This window comes from Schistocerca piceifrons, chromosome 3, assembly GCF_021461385.2.
Source record: "Schistocerca piceifrons isolate TAMUIC-IGC-003096 chromosome 3, iqSchPice1.1, whole genome shotgun sequence".
NCBI classification, from domain to species: Eukaryota; Metazoa; Arthropoda; class Insecta; order Orthoptera; family Acrididae; genus Schistocerca; species Schistocerca piceifrons.
The window spans coordinates 521519089-521541697 of NC_060140.1; the positions used below are offsets into that span (position 1 = coordinate 521519089).

The 22609-nt window shown below is 43.2% G+C and overlaps 1 protein-coding gene across 1 annotated transcript in view; it reads left to right on the top strand.

Moving 5' to 3' along the window:
* Positions 1-22609, top strand: part of LOC124789608 (low-density lipoprotein receptor-related protein 4) — a 618985-nt gene that overhangs the window by 464643 nt on the left and 131733 nt on the right. Inside the window, exons 18-20 of the mRNA XM_047257023.1 lie at positions 13963-14086; positions 18466-18628; positions 18714-18876. Of these exons, the coding sequence (XP_047112979.1) occupies positions 13963-14086; positions 18466-18628; positions 18714-18876 (450 nt within the window). The remainder of the gene's footprint in view (positions 1-13962; positions 14087-18465; positions 18629-18713; positions 18877-22609) is intronic.

Here is a 22609-nt window from a genome sequence, read left to right on the forward strand (position 1 = left end):
GCGACGCACGGATGCACGCCAAGACCGTAGGATCCTACTCAGTGCCGTAGGGGACCGCACCGCCACTTCCCAGCAAATTAGGGACACTGTTGCTCCTGGGGTATCGGCGAGGACCATTCGCAACCGTCTCCATGAAGCTGGGCTACGGTCCCGCACACCGTTAGGCCGTCTTCCGCTCACGCCCCAACATCGTGCAGCCCGCCTCCAGTGGTGTCGCGACAGGCGTGAATGGAGGGACGAATGGAGACGTGTCGTCTTCAGCGATGAGAGTCGCTTCTGCCTTGGTGCCAATGATGGTCGTATGCGTGTTTGGCGCCGTGCAGGTGAGCGCCACAATCAGGACTGCATACGACCAAGGCACACAGGGCCAACACCCGGCATCATGGTGTGGGGAGCGATCTCCTACACTGGCTGTACACCACTGGTGATCGTCGAGGGGACACTGAATAGTGCACGGTACATCCAAACCGTCATCGAACCCATCGTTCTACCATTCCTAGACCGGCAAGGGAACTTGCTGTTCCAACAGGACAATGCACGTTCGCATGTATCCCGTGCCACCCAACGTGCTCTAGAAGGTGTAAGTCAACTACCCTGGCCAGCAAGATCTCCGGATCTGTCCCCCATTGAGCATGTTTGGGACTGGATGAAGCGTCGTCTCACGTGGTCTGCACGTCCAGCACGAACGCTGGTCCAACTGAGGCGCCAGGTGGAAATGGCATGGCAAGCCGTTCCACAGGACTACATCCAGCATCTCTACGATCGTCTCCATGGGAGAATAGCAGCCTGCATTGCTGCGAAAGGTGGATGTACACTGTACTAGTGCCGATATTTTGCATGCTCTGTTGCCTGTGTCTATGTGCCTGTGGTTCTGTCAGTGTTATCATGTGATGTATCTGACCCCAGGAATGTGTCAATAAAGTTTCCCCTTCCTGGGACAATGAATTCACGGTGTTCTTATTTCAATTTCCAGGAGTGTAGTTCTAAGTTCTAGGGGACTGATGACCACAGCAGTTAAGTCCCATAGTGCTCAGAGCCATTTGAACCATTTTTCGGGTTGAAAATAAATAAATCGCCAGGTCCTGATGGGATTCCAATTCGGTTTTACAGAGAGTACTCTACTGCACTGGCTCCTTACTTAGCTTGCATTTATCGCGAATCTCTTGCCCAACGTAAAGTCCCGAGTGACTGGAAAAAAGCGCAGGTGACGCCTGTATATAGGAAGACTTCTTAAGTAATAGAACCCAGTACGTTGCGCTCGATGGTGAGTGTTCATCGGAGGTGAGGGTATCATCAGGAGTGCCCCAGGGAAGTGTGGTAGGTCCGCTGTTGTTTTCTATCTACATAAATGGTCTTTTGGATAGGGTGGATAGCAATGTGCAGCTGCTTGCTGATAATGCTGTGGTGTATGGGAAGGTGTCATCGTTGAGTGACTGTAGGAGGATACAAGATGACTTGGGCAGGATTTGTGATTGGTGGTAAAGAATGGCAGCTAACTCTAAGTATAGTTAAATGTAAATTAATGCAGATGAATAGGAAAAAGAATCCCGTAATATTTGAATACTCCATTAGTAGTGTAGTGCTTGACACAGTCACGTCGATTAAATATTTGGACGTAACATTGCAGAGCGATATGAAGTGGTACAGCCATGTAATGGCAGTTGTGGGGAAGGCAGATAGTCGTCTTCGGTTCATTGGTAGAATTTTGGGAAGATGTGGTTCATCTGTAAAGGAAACCACTTATAAAACACTAATACGACCTATTCTTGAGTACTGCTCGAGCATTTGGGGTACCTATCAGGTCAGATTGAGGGAGTACATAGAATCAATTCAGAAGTGGGCTGCTAGATTTGTTACTGGTAGGTTTGATCATCACGCGAGTGTTACGGAAATGCTTCGGGAACTTAGGTGGGAGTCTCTGGAGGAAAGGAGGTGTTCTTTTCATGAATCGTTACTGAGGAAATTTAGAGAACCAGCATTTGAGGCTGACTGCAGTATAATTTTACTGCCGCCAACTTATATTTCGCGAGAAGACCACAAAGACATGATAAGAGAGATAAGGGCTCATACAGAGGCATATAGGCAGTCATTTTCCTTTGTTCTGTTTAGGAGTGGAACAGGGAGAGAAGATGCTAGTTGTGGTACAAGGTACCCTCCACCATGCACCGTATGATGGATTGTGGAGTATGTATGTAGATGTAGATGTAGCATCACCAAGGCATAAACGTCCACATCCAGCAAGAGATGCTGCACTCAACATACCGTGCCTTGCCCTTCCCGTTGTGTTATGTTACTACATACGCACCATCCACACAGATCACAGATTAGTGTGCACACATTGGATTTTTTCTACTACATAAAATGTTTATAAGAGACACGACTATCCTCCACCAGTGTGAGCGTCCTGAGTAGAACGTACATTATTCTCATGAAACACTCATGTTACACTAAAAGATGATGTTAATTGATAGTTTATTCTCATGAATAACTCATGTTACACTACAGGGTAATGTTGATTGATTACATAAAATAGTAGAGCCATTCTGTAGGATCTGATATAGAGTGGAGTGTGCAGTTCAATTTTAAGTTTTCTATTGGGTCTCAACCTAACCAACATGTCAGCAATCAAGAAGTATTTTGATAGAACTACCAAAACTGTAAGACAGTCATAATAATTGTGAATGTCATTGCTGCTTGTTTAATTTGTGACACTTTAAGCTGTATTCTTTTTCTTGTCGGCGGCAGATGTGGTCATTTCCACGTCTTTAATTGTTTTATATATAGTCTGTCTTGCACGGCGACGGCGACTGTATCTTCTGTAAGGCATCTTGGCAGCATTCAATGCAGTTGCATGTGCAGCGGCAGCAGTGCGAATGATCCGCTACGCGGGCAGCGCTCGCTTATATGGCCGCGCACTGGCACGGCGACAGATAAGGGACTTAGACGATTTCACAGTGCCAGCCGAGAGTTATCCCAGACGCGGGCACTAGTCGCACTAGGCGCTCGCGTCCGCTGTTCGTCGGTGTATACAAACTTATCGCCACCTTGTAAATCATGGCATATCCTGAAATCATATGTACACCACACACACTTTGGTAATGTCTCCCTGCAAATCAAAGTTATTGCTTTCATTATGACATAATTTTCCAGTAAATCTCACTTAGTTCCTATATTTTCCACAAGAGGCGCCACTTCTCTAACAGAAATTGGTTTGCAAAGTAAACAGCAGAGGCACATTCATAGCTCTTGTCTATTGTTGCCTGGTTTCCTTCTATTTTGGCTAAAATTTCATTTCATTAACTATCATGAACATGGCTTAATGGTAATGAACAATGCTGCACACAGTATAGTTATAACTAAAATAAAGAAGAGGCCACTCACTTTTAGCAGACTGCTGTGTGTGAGTGTGTTTGTGTGTGTTTGAGGGTGGCGAGGGGGGGGGGGAGTTGGCACATAGACATACATAACAAAACATGGTATTAAAATGATTAATGGAAAATCTCATATAAAGATGTGAAACAAATACTAACAAAGAGATAGAGGGGCTGGCCAGTACTTACCTCAGCCCAGTACAGCCAATAGATACACATAAAACAGAACTGAAAATTTACGTTCCTAGCTTTCGCAACAAATGTTCCTTCATCGAGGAGGAGAGAGGGGAAAGAAAGGGAAGAAGGGAAAGGAGATTCAGTTACTCACAACCCAGGTTATGAAGCAACAGGGAAAGGAAAATAGGGAGGGTAGCAAGGATGGAGGCATGGTTGTCAGAGGGAAGCCAAAGATATTCTACTGTAAGTACTGTGCCAGCTTCAAACCAAAGAGGATGCATACAGAAGTAAAGAGGTATATAGTATAAAGATAAACACAACTATGTAGGATGAAAAGATGCGTGAATGGCCATCTCCTTTCCCTTCTTCCCTTTCTGTCTCCTCTCTCCTCCCCGATGAAGGAACATTTGTTCCGAAAGCTAGGAACGTAAATTTTCAGTTCTGTTTTATGTGTATCTATCGGCTGTACTGAGCTGAGGTAAGTACTGGCCAGCCCTTCTATCTCTTTGTTAGTATTTGTTTCACATCTTTATATGAGATTTTCCATTAATCATTTAGATCACCTATATGGTCCACATCCTTCATTGTTTTGTCCCTTTTGTTAGCTATCACTTACATCTGTCATCTTAACACTTTCTCTTCTTCAATGTTTTATATATACATAAATAAATATTTTCGTCACCAACTGTGCTAGTTTCATCTTCCTCCTATTATCTTGTTCCGTTTATACTCCTCATCTCTTTTTTATTTATTGCTTTATTTATTCAACATTCCATAGTTTTAACGTTCGTTATTCGCTGTTTCCCAGCCAACAGTCACTGCCAACAATCTCTTCCACACCTACCAGTATCATCCATTTCCGTCGATTTCTTGTTGCTGGCGATATTTTTGTGCCATTGGCTATCTTTCTCTGCCACAAGAAAATTTTTTTGGGACATTTCTGCACCACCCGCGATCTTTTTTGCGGCACGCGCGATCTTTTTTGCGGCACGCGCGATCTTTTTTGCGGCACGCGCGATCTTTTTTGCGGCACGCGCGATCTTTTTTGCGGCACGCGCGATCGCTTCTGCGGCACGCGCGATCGCTTCTGCGGCACGCGCGATCTTTTTTCGCCACTCGCTATCTCTGTTTTTGGGCAACGTGTGTTCTTTCCCCCTGATCTGGACATACTTGCTTGGTCTGGTCAACTTTTTCCGTATTTTTCTTATTTAGTGGTCTTCCTTTGGTATTGAACATTACCAACACAATTTCTTTCCTTCTCGTCCTTCCCTCCGTGTTTTATTCCTTCTCATGATTACTATTTCAACTTTAGTTATTTAATTTCCCTACCCACCAGTTACCCACTATGTGCCCTAATCTTGTACTACATTATTTACGTTCATTCCGGAAACATGCATTCACTGTAGCCAAACTGCAATCCCACATGCTTTTCCTCCGGTCCTGCTTAACCTTTGGAATTACCCCTAAAGGGCTTCCCTTAAAAGTTCCCATCTCCGGGTGCAATTCCTCCTTCCACCAGTCTCTCCTGGACTTCCAGAACCTTCAATCCTTAGCCCTTACCCAACTTGTCCTGAATCTCTACACTACTTCATGTAACCACCACTCCCAACAGCTCCTATCTCTCTTCAAAGTCCTCCACCTCTCAAACCCTTGCTTGGAGAACACACTCAGGAACATCATCCTAGAAGCCAGCTGCAAACTTGAGTTCCATGCCACACACCACCTGAAAAAACTATCCACAGTGCTAGTGCAACACCTAAGAAGTGGGGTCCCTCTCCCTATCCCTCACAAACACCAACCACAACAGAACCTTCAACAAACCCCCCTCATAGCCAACAAACCTAGCCTAGCCACCCTACACAATCTTCCCATCCCAGCACATACCCCACACAGACCAAATCTCAACTATAACCACAGTCAAATGCCACATATCACCAGTCCCAATTCAGTCCTAAACCTCTCATCCAGATCCCTCTCTCCTCCAGAGACAACTGTTCTATGAAAAAGCTTAACCTTTAGCCCCACACCTAAATTCAACCACACTGCCCTGGTTAAAGATCTCCTCTCATTCACCCGGAACCTCAACTGGAAATATCACTTCACTGCCCAAAGACAGCCCCCAAATACTAGACCCAGTGTTGAACCCTGTCTAGAACAGTTCCGACTGCCTTCTCAAAGGGATCCTCATCCCCTCCCCCAAAACCATCCCTTGCAGACATTTCAGGAATTCCTCACATCCAGTGTTGCTTCCCAGTCCTTCTTGAAGAACATCCCGACAACCCCCAACATCACCCCAGCTGAATCCCGTGCCATTAAGGAGCTGAAAATAGACCGCTCTATTGTCATCCTCCCGGCGGATAAAGGCTCCACAACTGTCGTACTTGACCGTGTGGAGTATGTGACAGAAGGACTGCGTCAACTCTCTGACACCTCAACCTGCAAAACTGTTACCCAGGATGCCATTCCCTCCATCCAGACTGAGCTGCAAAAAATCCTAAAAATCCAAGGTCCCTCACAAGACCTCACAACGGCTTCCATAGACTTACTCACTCCACCTGAGCCACGTATCCCTACCTTCTACCTATTACCCAAAATCCACAAACAGAACCATCCTGGCTGTCCCATTGTAGCAGGCTTCAAAGCCCCAACCGAACGTATCTCAGCTCTGATAGACCAGCACCTACAACCTATCACCCGCAGACTCCCATCGTACATCAAAGACACAAACCACTTCCTAGAACGCCTCAAATCCATTCCCACTCCTCTCCCACCTGAAACCTTTCTTGTCACCATAGATGCTACATCCCTTTACACAAACATCCCACATACCCATGGTCTCTCTGCCCTTGAGCACTACCTCTCCCAACACCCACCCGAAGATCTTCCAAAAACCTCGTTCCTTATCACACGTACCAACTTCATCCTCACCCATAATTACTTCACTTTTGAAGGCCAGACCTACAAACAAATCAGGGGAATGGCCATTGGAACCAGGATGGCTCCGTCCTATGCCAACCTCTTCATGGGCCGCATGGAGGAGGCTTTCCTGAAGACACAGCTGCTTCCCCTGGCCTGGTATAGGTTTATAGATGACATCTTTGTGGTCTGGACTCATGGTGAAGAAACACTCCTTAATTTCCTCCATAACCTCAACTCCTTTTCGAATCTGAATTTCACCTGGTCCTTCTCCAAAACCCAAGCCACCTTCCTGGATGTTGACCTTCATCTTGTTGAAGCTCACATCCACACCTCTGTCCATATCAAACCTACAAACAAACAACAGTACCTTCACTTTGATAGCTGCCATCCTTTCCACATCAAACACTCCCTTCCCTACAGCCTAGGTATTCGTGGCAAACGTATCTGCTCCAGTGACGAATCCCTCAACAATTACACCAATAACCTGACCAGTGCTTTCCTCTCCCGCAACTATCCTGCAGACCTTGTCCACAAACACATTTCCCGAGCAATACATTCCTCCCCGTCCAACAACAATGTTCCTACCCCTAGACCACACAGAAGCATCCCCCTTGTCACCCAATATTATCCTGGCCTCGAAAACATCAACAAATTACTCCGCCAGGGATATGACTTTCTCAAGTCAACCCCTGAAATGAGATCACCCCTTGACAAAATTCTCCCCACACCACCCAGAGTTGCCTTTAGTCGCCCCCCTAACCTCCGTAACATCCTTGTTAAACCCTACAATATTCCCAGACTACCTTCTCTACCCAGCGGTTCCTACCCCTGTAACCGACCCCGCTGCAGAACCTGCCCCATGCATCCCCCCACAACCACCTACTCCAGCCCCGCTACTGGTAAAACATACACAATTCAAGGCAGGGCTACGTGTGAAACTACACATGTCATTTATCAACTGACATGCCTGCACTGCACAGCCTTTTACATTGGCATGACATCAACTAAACTGGCTGAGCGCATGAACGGACACAGACGAACTGTCCGCCTAGGAGATGCCCAATACCCAGTAGCGGAGCATGCCCTCCAGCATAATTCTAGGGACCTAGGAACCTGCTACACCGTATGTGCCATTTGGCTTCTCCCACCCAGCACCAGTCCCTCTGAACTGCGGAGATGGGAACTTGCACTCCAACACATCCCTTCATCCCGCCATCCCCCTGGACTGAACCTACGTTAAACAACCTCACTCCCATTCACTCTTCAGTCTTCTCCTCTTTCCCTTTCCTCTTTAGCCATTCACGCATCTTTTCATCCTACATAGTTGTGTTTATCTTTATACTATATACCTCTTTACTTCTGTATGCATCCTCTTTGGTTTGAAGCTGGCACAGTACTTACAGTAGAATATCTTTGGCTTCCCTCTGACAACCATGCCTCCATCCTTGCTACCCTCCCTGTTTACCTTTCCCTGTTGCTTCATAACCTGGGTTGTGAGTAACTGAATCCAGTTTCCCTTCTTCCCTTTTTTCCCCTCTCTCCTCCCTGATGAAGGAACAAAGTTCCGAAAGCTAGGAATGTAAATTTTCAGTTCTGTTTTATGTGTATCTATCGGCTGTACTGAGCTGAGGTAAGTACTGGCCAGCCCCTCTATCTCTTTGTTAAAACATGGTATTAACTACTTTTGAGCTCTGGCACTTCTTTTGGCAGAAGGTGCACACACACACACACACACACACACTACCACAGACATGGCAACATTGATTTTTAGAGAGCAGTTGCCTAGGCTGATGGATGTGAAAAGGAGCTAGGGAAGGACGCATAAGGTTAGGAGGAGGTAGTGAGATAACTTGAAGTGGGAAAGACAGATGACTCAGTGGCTGCACAAGATGAAAGGAGTTTTGAAGTGGTGGAGTATGTAAGAGATATAGAGAGAGGAAGAGCTAGGAAGGGAGAAGAGACGATGGTAGAGATGGAGTGGGAGAGAGGGAGGGGAGAGTGGTGGTAACAGGAGAGTAGGAAGAACAGAAAGTGCTCTTGTGATCATCCTGGGTTTGAAAAGCTCAACCACATCCTCCACCAGGAGTTTGGAGGTCTCTTATTGTGCAATGAAATGAGACATATCCTACACAAAATCCTCTGCATAACAACCAACCCCCCCACCCAATGTACAGAATATCCTTGTCAATCCCTATTCCAATCCTTCTTCCATTGTTGCACCCCATGGGTCATTCTCTTGTAGACAACTCAGGTGTAAGTCCTGTCCCATGCACTCATTCTACCTCCTCCTGCAGTCCAGTCACAGGCATTTCCTGTGCAATAAAAGACCAACTGTCTACTCTCATGAATGTACATTGTCAGTGGCAAAGTGCAAACTTGACCATCCAGTTGCTAAACATGCTGTGCACCACAGCTGAAATGGATGTAACATTTGCTGCACTACATTAGCCACTTTGATATCCATTCCAGCGCGAGTTCCTCTGAACTATAGAGGTGGGAAGTGTCTCTCTAGCATATCCTGCATTCTCGCAACCCCTCTGGCCTAAACCTCTGCTAACATGTTGGCCACTGCCTCAAGTCACTGTTTTCCCTTTCTCTTCTGTCATTGTTCCCTGTCCAAATCATGTACTGCCTTCTCCCTTCACTCTTCCTCCTTCCCTGTCTATGTAGGCTTTCTCTCTTTCTCTTTGTCTCTTCCTCCCTCCCCCCTTTCAACCCTGTCCCCTTCTCTCTCTATTCCCTTTCTCCCTCTCTGTCTCCACCTTCCTATCTTCTCCCTCCCTCTCCCATTCTCTCTCTCTCTCTATCTACAAATATCTATCTATCTCTATCTCATATGCTGTACCCCTGAGAACTCCTTTTATCTTGTTGTCCAGCTGCTGAGACATCTGTCTTTCTCGGTACTGCCTCGCACTTTCCTTCTAACCCCTTCATTCCTCATGCGTTCTTCCCTACCCCCTCCTACACATCATTCCTTTCTTTTTCTCACTAAGGCTGAATGGTGGATAGTGTAAATCATTTCTCCTTCTGTCACTGTGAAGGCGAAACAGAATAAATTTTCATAGGGAACTTGTCAACTGATGATTTGGAACAGTAAGATGATTGAAATTCTGTAGGATTTATTGAATCCATACACATTATAAAAATTAATGTTCGTTTGTGTGTAGGTATGTTCCACACCTCCTCCTAAACCACTGAACTGAATTTAACCAAATGCGGTACACATATTACTCAGTGTCTGTAAACTATCGTTAAGGTGAGTAAGAACCATCTACATATCAAAGGGATTAGTGGGGGAGGGTGAAAAAGATGTGTAGCCCACAACAAGCGAACACCCAGATTTTATTTATCCAGTATTTAATAATGAGAGAACTTTGCGACTTGCAATAAATTTTACACATAATTTCAAACATTTACAAAACTTTTTCTTGCTGACAATCCCCACAAAATGATGAAAAGAAAAAATTTACTGCTTAATGCATTTTCGTTGTTCATGCAGTAAAACTGCTGCATCAGGCATGACATTTTAATTTATATTTCTTAACTATTCAAAGTACATTTTGCAGACAGTATTCTTGAATCTGCCTGCAAAATTATATCATTGTATGACACAGAATTTGCAAGATGTGCATCATAAGTATTGAGATGCATGAAAACGAAACTGCAGAGTGAAATTTGCTAGAGATACCAGTGAAATATGTGTACACACTTATGTGCAATATGTTAAAAACGTGTGATGTGTGTACTTGGAGACAGCTGTGGGTAAAAAGCTCCTCCTAAACCTGTGAATCAATTGCAACCAAACTTGGTAGACATACTACAAACTATCTGGGAAGAAATACTGTTGGGGTAAGTGCCAGAACCTCCTGCTGAGGGTAGGGGTGATAACATGGAGAGGGGAGTGAGAAGAAGAGATGGACACACGGAGAGGGGGGTAGGAAGGAGATGCACACAGATCGGGGCAAGAAGGAGATTGAGAGAGGGGGAGGGGAGGGGGAAATGGAAAGAAAGGAAAGAGGAGGAGAGAAAGGAGAAGGAGGAGATGGACAGAGAGGGGGAGGATATGGAGAAAGAGAGGGAGAGGTGGAGATTTACTTAGAGGTGATGAGGAGGAGGTGAACTTAGAGGGAGTGAGGAGGAGATGGACTTAGGAGGAAATAGAGATGGAGGAGGAGATGGAGTTATAGGGATAGAGGAGGAGACGGACAAAGGGGGAGGAGCAGATGTACAGAGAGAGAGAGAGAGAGAGAGAGAGAGAGAGAGAGAGAGAGAGAGAGAGAGAGAGCGAGGGGGGAGGAGAATATGGATAGAGAGGAGGGGAGTAGGAGATGGAGACAGATGGGAGGGGGGGGGGAGGACATGGACTAATAGAGGATTGGAATAAATACATACGCAACTCTGGGCATGCAGATAATTGTTATTAATAAATTCTGAGACAGAATTGCCATCCTGTACTTACATTTAAGAGGCAAAATATGTAGTACTTCCGATTGACATGTAGAAGTAAATGTGACACATTTTCTAGGTTTTGGGACTAACAGGTTGTTCCTCAGGGAGAAGAGAGGGTTAGGTTGGGGAAGCTTAAAGAGGAACAGGTGTCTCAGACGTCAGGATAGTTATAGATTCTAAGAATAAGGGTTAGGCAGCTAAAAAATTAACACTTTTTAACACTGTAAAAGAAAGGTAGTGAAGATTTAACTGCATAATAATTGAGACAGGTAATCAATTTATGTATGTAGAATAACTGAAAATGATGAGGGGATACTGAATAACTTAAAACTTTCAACTCAGAAACTTGAGTCATGGTCAAAAGTAAATTTCCTAGATACCTAAAACAGAAATTATATTAACAATGTGGGCTAACTGTTCCAACCAATGACAATGACACATTCAACTTGTGTGTGCTAAGCATTCCTTGGAAATAAATATATTGGGGGCAGTGAGAAGGAATAACAAGCTAATTGGATGTATAATAGAAAATGTAGGACTTGCTTATTTCATAATGAGCCCTATAAAGTTTAAAAATGAATGAAATAAAAGCAGTGGAAAAATTCTTGGTAACCACACACTACGTAATTAGGGCATTGAATGGTAAGCAGGCATTTCAGTGAGACTGAACTTATAGCTAAGCTTCCATAAAATGTTCTACCTTAGAGTTAACACACACACACTCACAGATACACACACAGATGCAGCTACAGTGTCCTGGCACTTGAGGGAGGACATTGTCTGAAAGCTTTGCTACAAGTATTCTCTTGTTTATGTGCTTATCTTCTGCTACATTCCTCAACTGCACCATGTGTGGTTACATTTATTCTTCCCTTGTTATATTCCACCCAGAATCCCACAATATCAATTTAAATGGAACGGATGTGGCACCTAGCCAGACAAACAGACTAAAGATACCCTTATGGAAGATGTTCATGTGAAACAGCATATGAATCAGGGAACTGACAGGACATACTTTGTTGTATAGCACTGTAACTTGTGGTACAGGAAAACTGCATGAATTATTTATTCCTCAAGCAGTGAGTTAAAATGGTTGGTGATAATAATTATGAGCCCCTACAACAGTAGCAAAATATTCATCTGGTAATTTATAAGGGTAAGTAATGAAGACATTAAAAAACTAATAACATTTAGAAGCAAATACATTGATTTATTTATTTACAGTATGATGAAAACAAATACATATATACAACATTTTATGCTGCACGGGATTAGGCGAGCGGTCTAAGGCGCTGCAGTCATGGACTGTGCGACTGGTCCCAGCAGAGGTTCGAGTCCTCCCTCGGGCATGGGTGTGTGTGTTTGTCCTTAGGAAAATTTAGGTTAAGTAGTGTGTAAGCTTAGGGACTGATTACCTTAGCAGTTAAGTCCCATAAGATTTCACACAACATTTTAAAGAAATGTGCATGGTCACAAGCATGGGGCTATCTTACATCTTCAGATCTAATTCCCTGATCCATTTGACCACATTATTCAGTGTGTGGTGAATGGCCATTATTGTTCCTTTGTATGCTTAAGGGGACAGTCAGCAGTCACATGGTTGATTGACTGTACATTGCTTCACATTCATATGTATAACTTTTAATTATCCTACACCTTACCCCTGGGTTGTGCTAAGAAAGCAACAGTGATAAGATGAGACCTAACTGTCAGAAAAGAAATATAAGAAGTCAGACAGACCTTTTCAGGACCCACATGTTCATATAATTTAACCATCTTCATGCATTTGTGACTTACTATTGAATGGATAGATTGATCATGCCATAAACTTGAAGTAATCAGACTACCAAAGAAACTGTCCATCGCAAAGGAAAGTAAGGAGAAAGGAAAGCTAAGTGGCCAGAAATATGTTGACCTGTATCAAAGATAAAAACTGCATGCTGAAATGATGTTCTTTGTTTTATCCTCACTTTAGGTGGCATCTATTAACTGAGCCATACAAGTATTCTTTGTGGAAGATACAATGTACAACTTCGGTCTGCTAGAAATTAGGTAATTAGGAGCTGTAGAAGAAAATAACTGATGCTGGATGAGCCTTTGAGATGTTATTAGAGTTTGCTGCAAGAATAAAGATTTGAATCTGTGTCTCAGTTTAGAATCTAGTTTTAACTTGTCATTTGAATTAATAGTAGTGAACACTCTGCTAGAAATTATAACTTAAAAAAAAGACCAACATATGGACCGAGTCCTCTGAGGGAGAAAATTGACAGATATGATGAAATCCTTTGTAATGATGATGATTTGTCTCACTTTTGTTACAGCTTCATCTAGTTTTTGCTTTCTATGTAACTAACTGATTTTACCTACTTCGAGTCCTAAGATAAAACATCATAAACATTAAAGAATTTCTAAAGATAATTTTGATTTTCTGATTACTGATAATACTCTGCTTTGAGTAAAATTCTCTCTTTGAGACAAAATGCTGCAACAATTCGCAATGCCCAGTTTTAACTGAATTAACACTTTGCTGTCTTGTGAAAGCTTATTTTGAAGGGCCAAATGCCCTGTTTCAGTGGGTGCTTCATATCCTTGAACTCATGGTGTTGTGCGTGTATAATTATTTGGAGAGTTTTATCATTTTTATTTACTTTGTACTTATTGTGCACGTGTCTTTACTGTTACTGTTCTTAAAAGTTTTTGGTACCAATTTTGACACTCTAAGCTTACTATGCAGAATTTACTCGTACAACTATTAATATGGACTCAGTGTGTCAAAAATCTTGAGCTCATTTTTCTAATCAGTATGTTGATATATGCTCTTTAGAATGTTAATCTGTCAATTATCATCAAATTATCCTCATGCACCACTACATTCACAATATTTTCAGCGTTATTGCAGAGAACTTTAATGTAATGGCAGTATCTCAGTAATATGTGTACTGGAAAGTTTTGTGTGACCATCAAACTTTAAGGACCCCTCTAAATACATACGACTTTTTAAGGAATGTCTATGTACAGAATAACTAGCTAATGTGTCTGTTCCTAGATACTGATATCCCCCATCCCTTCGGTCTGGCTGTTCATGAGAACAAAATCTACTGGACCGATTGGGAGACTGCAAGTATTCATATGGCTGACCAGCTAACTGGCCAAAACAGGAGTGTTGTCAGGTTTGTGAATTTTATCTTTCTGTTTAGTTACTAAAGAATGGAATGTATAATCATGAAATTAAATGTATAAAAGCACAGCCATAAATTCTAACACATCTGGAAAGTACACACAGTTTTTCTTATTGTGCACCTGATTGTATCATAGCAATTGATGGGAGGAAGTTGCTCTACATCTTGAAGATATTGCGTATGATAAACAGTCCACTATAATAAAATGTTGCCCTCATATAAGTGTTATGTGAAGTCTCAATTGCTAAAGGAGCTTTGATAGGAAAGGGACGGAGGGGGGGGGGGGGGGGGGGGCTAGAATAATTATGATATCATTCATCCACTAGAAGAGGCTGCTTAAGGCAGTTTCTGAAATTGGTAAACCTGATGTGAGAGATTATCTGAAGCCCCACACAGATAAAAAGTCCCATAGTAATCTATTTCACTTAATTTGTATTCCAGTCAGCATTTTGGTTTCCTGTCCAAAGTTTCCTCATACATGCCAACTTCATGACTAGAACTCTGCATACTTTTCTCAGCAGATAACTGAACATAAACTTCAGTTGTTACTGTTGTTCATATACACACACAAATTGGAATCCAAGTCGTATGTAGATGTTCATGACTCCTGGTAGATATTCATTAATATTAGTCTTAAATGACCTCAGATGGAAGGATATTCAATCATAGCATCCTACATGAGAAAAATCACTGAACTCTGTTCCTATTAAAACCTTCACTTGCCACATGGGATTGTTTATTTTTGGTGCCCAACAAACTCCAGCAAGATAAATCAAAGTTGTTTCTCACATCACTACTCTGAGATTCAAGTCCAGTGTGTGACTACATTCACTCTGAATTTAAAGTTCACTAAAACACACTTCAACTGGGAAATCTATAAGCCTATACAAGCCAACTGCTTAATAATCCTAAGTTCTGTACTGTGACCCTCAGCACCAGAAACAAAGTCCTTACATTGCATGTGCCAAAATTTTGAAGTTTAACTGTTGTAGCTTGTACTTACTCAGTAAATGTCATGAATCTTGAAATAAAACTAAATTCAATTCCAAAGACTCAGAATGTCAATGACTGCATGCACAAGGGGGAATGAATTCCCTACTGGGTCTCTCTAAATCTCCCTAAATTTGTTCACTTCATCGTTATTGACTGGTTTATTTTGAAGGATACTTTCTGTAGACATTCCCTTCTCATTTAGTGATTTGTGTGTGTGGGGGAGGGGGTGTAATCTTGATGTACATTCATTCATTCATTATGTTTCTTAGATCCCATCAAATAGGAGAACCTTCAGGAATGTGTAACGAGTCAAGATATACATCAACAAAAGAGAAGCTACTTTTAGAAACATAAAAACTTAACTATTAATAAATACTAACAAAGAGATAGAGGGGCTGGCCAGTACTTACCTCAGCTCAGTACAGCCGATAGATACACATAAAACAGAACTGAAAATTTACATTCCTAGCTTTCGGAACTTTGTTCCTTCATCAGGGAGGAGAGAGGGGAAAAAAGGGAGGAAGGGAAAGTGGATTCAGTTACTCACAACCCAGGTTATGAAGCAACAGGGAAAGGTAAACAGGGAGGGTAGCAAGGATGGAGGCATGGTTGTCAGAGGGAAGCCAAAGATATTCTACTGTAAGTACTGTGCCAGCTTCAAACCAAAGAGGATGCATACAGAAGTAAAGAGGTGTATAGTATAAAGATAAACACAACTATGTAGGATGAAAAGATGCGTGAATGGCTAAAGAGGAAAGGGAAAGAGGAGAAGACTGAAGAGTGAATGGGAGTGAGGTTGTTTAACGTAGGTTCAGTCCAGGGGGATGGCGGGATGAAAGGATGTGTTGGAGTGCAAGTTCCCATCTCCGCAGTTCAGAGGGACTGGTGCTGGGCGGGAGAAGCCAAATGGCACATACGGTGTAGCAGCAATACATTCCTCCCCGTCCAACAACAATGTTCCTACCCCCAGACCACACAGAAGCATCCCCCTTGTCACCCAATATTATCCTGGCCTCGAAAACATCAACAGATTACTCCGCCAGGGATATGACTTTCTCAAGTCAACCCCTGAAATGAGATCATCCCTTGACAAAATTCTCCCCACACCACCCAGTGTTGCCTTTAGTCGCCCCCCTAACCTCCGTAACATCCTTGTTAAACCCTACAATATTCCCAGACTACCTTCTCTACCCAGCGGTTCCTACCCCTGTAACCGACCCCGCTGCAAAACCTGCCCCATGCATCCCCCCACAACCACCTACTCCAGCCCCGCTACTGGTAAAACATACACAATTCAAGGCAGGGCTACGTGTGAAACTACACATGTCATTTATCAACTGACATGCCTGCACTGCACAGCCTTTTACATCGGCATGACAACAACTAAACTGGCTGAGCGCATGAACGGACACAGACGAACTGTCCGCCTAGGAGATGCCCAATACCCAGTAGCGGAGCATGCCCTCCAGCATAATTCTAGGGACCTAGGAACATGCTACACCGTATGTGCCATTTGGCTTCTCCCGCCCAGCACCAGTCCCTCTGAACTGCGGAGATGGGAACTTGCACTCCAACACATCCCTTCATCCCGCCATCCCCCTGGACTGAACCTACGTTAAACAACCTCACTCCCATTCACTCTTCAGTCTTCTCCTCTTTCCCTTTCCTCTTTAGCCATTCACGCATCTTTTCATCCTACATAGTTGTGTTTATCTTTATACTATATACCTCTTTACTTCTGTATGCATCCTCTTTGGTTTGAAGCTGGCACAGTACTTACAGTAGAATATCTTTGGCTTCCCTCTGACAACCATGCCTCCATCCTTGCTACCCTCCCTGTTTACCTTTCCCTGTTGCTTCATAACCTGGGTTGTGAGTAACTGAATCCACTTTCCCTTCCTCCCTTTTTTCCCCTCTCTCCTCCCTGATGAAGGAACAAAGTTCCGAAAGCTAGGAATGTAAATTTTCAGTTCTGTTTTATGTGTATCTATCGGCTGTACTGAGCTGAGGTAAGTACTGGCCAGCCCCTCTATCTCTTTGTTAGTATTTGTTTCACATCTTATATGAGATTTTCCATTAATCATTTAGATTAACTATTAATAAACTAACACTGAACTACTTAATGCTATTTATGCTTATTCCAGCTAAATTTAACCTAGTAAACAGAAGGTAAGTAGCAACTTTGAAAGAAAAAAAAACTGCTGCTTTCTAAGTTATTTTAATAACTGCTATTTATCTTACATATGTGTTGTGATATTTACTTGATTACAAAGGTGTTCTTCAGGGAAAATTGTTACATACATCAGTACAACAGAGATCTGTTGAGAGTACATTACAGATTTGCATGCAACTTAATGATGAACATTGAGACTTAGCAAGTTGCTAACAGGAATTTTCAACCCTGGAATCAAGATAATCAGATAATTTTTTGAGGGAATGGCTTATGAGTTACGATTTTAATTTTAATTTTAATTTGATATAGTTAAGATACCTATTTTCTCACTTATGTCAGATGAAGTCTGTTGAAGACCTTTTGACCAGAGTAAATCTACATAACTTCAATCTGAATTGTAGGAAACGAGGCAAAATAGGGTCCAGTGCATAAAATGCAAAAATGTAGTATCATATGATTACAGTATCATTGAGTTACAACTGAAATCAGTCAACCTGTCAAATACCTGAATGTAAAAAATTGTGGGTATATGAAAAGGAGTTATCACATGGGCTCAGTAATAAGTGAAGCATGTAGCAGATTTTGGTTCATTGGTAGGATACTGAAAAAGTAAAAACAGTTAAGTTTATTTTTCTCACTTGTAAAGACAGTACTGCTGTCTTGCTAAAGTAATGCTGCCTTCAATGTAACATCAGTCTTTTGAGCATAGTTGTGACTCTGAAATACACCTGTATTCGACTACAGATCTATAGCTTCAAATGCACATACATGTGTGTGTGTGTGTGTGTGTGTGTGTGTGTGAAAGGGGGGACTGCTAATGATTCATGAGATAAAAACATCAGACATCTCACTGTGTAATTATGTAGGTATGTATTTATTTTTGAATGATCTTCTTAAAATCTGAATTAGCATTGTACACTACATAAAAAAAGCAAACTTTGCATAGCATTTTCTTAATATTTAATATAGTCATCTTCATCAAGCCCAGCCAAAACAAATTTTATCTGGACTATACATACTCATCAGATATACCATATAATTAAACTGCAGTTCACAATGAAATCATCATCCTAAACAAACACATTTTAACTGATTGAATGATAATTTATCATAGAATAAGAAATGAAAATTTTGCATAATGGTAGTAATAGTGGAAATAGAACACTTTATTCTGATAACTTTATTACGTATTAAATTTTTGCAGATCAGGAATAACTGGATTAATGGATGTTAGAGTATTTCATCGTAGTAGGCAAACAGTGCAGTCATCCTGCCGTGTTAGGAATGGTGGCTGCAGTCATCTTTGTCTTCTGGCACCTGCACCGAGACGTTTCTCTTGTGCATGTCCAATAGGTATCAAACTTCTGGTAAGCACTGGCAACTTATTTGCATAAACAAGACTTTCATAATCACAGAAGTGTACAACATTAATTTTACAATTTATTTTGGCAGCCTGATCAGAGGACATGTGCCCATGGTCCAACAAATTCATTAATATTTGCACATCGTGTTGATATACGGCAGATTTCTCTAGATGTCCCATATGTAGTCGATGTGGTTCTACCACTGCCACCTTTGAAGAATGCAATTGCTGTTGATGTTGACAGAAAAACAGGTTTGTTTTCACTATAATGACAATACAGCTTCATACACTTTGTGAAAAATATCTTGAATCAGTTTAATAAATATGACAAAAAATATATTAAAAAATTTAACCTATTGTAATTTATTTTTGGGATGATTGTCAATACACTGTGATTGATAATGCTTATCAGTGTCTGCCTGTCGCTCTCTCTCTCTCTCTCTCTCTCTCTCACTCTCTCATTTCCCTAGCAGGTGAATAGTAAAGCATTTTTCTATCACATATTAATATGATTTCTCATTAGTATTGTGGCAGATGTTCAATGATTAGCAGCAGAATTAAAAAGATATACCACAACGAAGAGATAGCATCTTAGTAAAACAATTCATCATGGAAAATGATCGTGGACAATCATGTCAAATGACTGTTGGGATTACTGTAATTTGGATGTAGCTATTATTACCACAGCCAACGACATTAGAATAGTGATGGTTGTTATAAGGCATTTCATCTTGTAATAGCAGGTTACATTTTGTCAGGTTACTTACCAGTTTGGAACTCGAAAACCATGAGGGGGCAGGGATATAATCCAGATGTCCTAGCTATTGCTCCCAAGTGAGTCTCTCCACAAATGATGTTATGGGAACGGGATACGATTATTGGTCGAATGCAATAACTATTCCCATTAAATTTCACATAAACATATATTTCTTAGTTAGTCATAAACGTGTACACAGCTTGAGATACAGAACATGGAGGCTCAGCAGAGCAATAAGAGTCCAACGATGGTGTTAATCATTGTCGATACGACCTATCAATACCACACAGACCCCCCCCCTCTCCTCCCCCCTTCACCACAGTATGGAGTACCACCTGTGAGGCTTCAGTGGAGGTCATATCAGCGTCGAGTAGTAGTGGTGTGAGGCGGCAGGCGCACAGCCGGAATTTCCATCTTGGTCAAGGCGGAGTGCACAGGCGGAGTGATTGGCTGCAGGTCCACCTCATAGCTAGTCAAGCAGTGGGGGCGGATGATGCGTCGGCCAGCCTGAGAGCAGGTGTTTGGAATGGCCTGCAGTGTGGTGCAGTCATGCCCACCCCGGATGCAGATTGAGCCGTCCAAGGAGATGAACACGCGAATTTCTGATGGGCCGCACTCACGGAGGAGTGACAGGTCATGCACTACCCTGACATATAACTGCGCGTGAGGTGAGGCCACGGTGTCTGTTAGGAGCACGCGCACACTGTCATCGAAGGTGATGATTGACACGTTGTCCATGCGGCGTGATGGCACGTTGCAGCACGGGTTGAATGTGAGTGAGTGAGTCTTCGCAGTCGGTGAAGTGGTGGCAAAACCCACACATAGGGTGGATTGCGATGTGCCTGGAAACCTGCAAATGGCAACGATGAGTCATGGGTTGGAGAAAATAGCGCCATAGGATGAGACAAAGTATTTTCAGGCTCTGCGGTGGAAAAGTAATCAGGAGGGTCCGACTGAGATGGCATAGGGGCGTTGAATACCATGAAAGCAGGTTTGAGCCTGTGCAATGAAATAGTTTGAGGACGATCTTTAACCATAATGTCAAATGTTGTCTCACCACTCCAGAGTACTTTAAAGGGGCCGAGGTAGGGTGAGTGCAGGGGCTGTCTAATGGAATCATCCCTGAGCATAACGTGGAAGCAAGTATTGAGTGTGGTTGGCACATAAGTGTCCGGCGGGGAACGGCTGATAGGCGGGTGTAGCCATGCATGTTTAAAGTGAGTGCGCATGTGACTAATGAACTCCAGGGAGGGGGGACAATCATTGGGTGCTTGAGACAGAATAAGTTCCGTGGTAGGACTGGGTTCTCCCCAAAAACGAATTCAGAGATGGTTCCCTGTAAGTCTGGTGTAAAGATTGAACGGAGACCGAGTAATACCCAGACCAGAGGCAGTCATGGCACCTGAGGGCAGTTTTGAGGGTGTAGTGCCACCGTTCAACTAACCCGTTGCTTTGCGGGTGGTAGGCTGTTGTATGAATTTTTTTAATGCCGCAGATGTTACATAAAATAGTGAACAGGGCAGACTCAAACGGCCGACCTTGGTCGGTGTTGATGGTGGTCGAGCAACTGATATTTTTCCAAATGAAATGCTCAGGTATGAGCCGTGTGGTGGCCCGGACGCCAGGGGGAGTGTGGTTATGCAAGGCGTCGAAGGCTTGCCAGCGCATCGTGGGTGGGAGCAACGGCTGCAGGTTGCCGGTAGAAGACTAACACCACACCTCATCCAACACAAGAGATATTTGAGGATTTGCGAGGAGAGCATGAGATTCCTCATCAGAGGCCTGGAGAGTGGCCACATTGTTGATAAGTCAATGATGCGTGAGACAGTATCGATCCACGAGAAAAAATCAGCGGGGATGTTTTCTGTGCCTTTGATGTAGTGAACGTCTGTTGTGAATTGAGAGACTAAATTAAAGTGGCAGAAATGCTCAGGAGGTGGGTCCTCAGGAAGGTTGCAGAAAGCGTCTGCTAGCGGTTTGTGATCAGTAAGGATGATGAAGGAATGTCTCTCAACGTTGGGGTGAAAGTGTTTGACAGCTTCATAGACCACCAGAAGTTCCCTATCAAAAGCGGAATATTTCTTCTGAGCTGTAGACATTTTTTTTTTAGAGAAGAAATGAAGTGAAGAAACCATGTTGCCTTTGCATTGGTGTAGTACTACCCCCACTGCGATGTGCTGGCGTCCGTAGTGATGAACAACTTGGCCGACGGGATGGGATGGGCGAGTGCCACGGCGTGAGCTAAGGAAGTTTTTAGAGCCTTGAAGGCTTCCAGCATAGGTTCAGTCCAGCAAACTGGTTTAAGGCCTGAAGTTTGTTTGCCTGACAATGAGTCTGTCAGCAGGGCGTGCATGGTGGTGGCAGAAGGCAGATGCCGACAGTAGTAATTTACTGTACCCAAGAAATGTCGGAGTTCTTTGTAAGTAGCCAGAGGCGGCATTGATGTGATGGCCTGCGTGCGGCATTTGGGAGGCTGTATTCTATCTGTGGAGATGGTGTAACCCAAAAATGTGACAGAAGACTGGCGCAATTGGAATTTGTCCTTGTTGACCTCAAGTTGAGTTCAAGGTTTGGAGGACCTGGGATAAATGATTTTCGTTTTGGAACAAACTGAGCGGCGTGATAATAGCTGTCTTTGGAATGTCTTCCAGTGCTACTGGAATCTGGTGATAGGCATGTTTACAGTCAATAACACTGAAGATTGTGGTGCCTGATAATATATGAGTGAAATCATTTATGTTTGGCACTGGGTAATTGTCCATGCCGGTACGAGCGTTTAAGCATGTGCAGTTGCCGCACATTTGGAAAGAACCGTCGTGTTTGATGACGAGGTGAATCGTGAAGACCAGTTGCTGCCTGACAGTTGCAGGACACCTGCCTCCAAAAGTTTGTTAATTTGCTGCCGGGCCGCGTGCAACTTAATGAGGTTGAGGCATCTAACCTTGTGCCTAATAGGAGGGCCGTCAGTGGTAACTATCTTATGTGTCATTCCGTCAGTGACGGAAGAAACTGAGAACTGCACATGAGACTGAGCAATGTCCTGACATGAAGTTTTTGGATGAGTGGGGCGTGACAAGGCATAACCGTTAGAGTGAGTGGGAAAAGGCAGCACGAAAGTCACACGCCTATTACGTGAGCGCCGCATGCGCTTCTTTGGAGAGGTCGGCTGTCTGCTCAGTGCAGAGCGGGTCAGGACATACAGCAACTGTCTGTTGTCAGCCTTGCCTT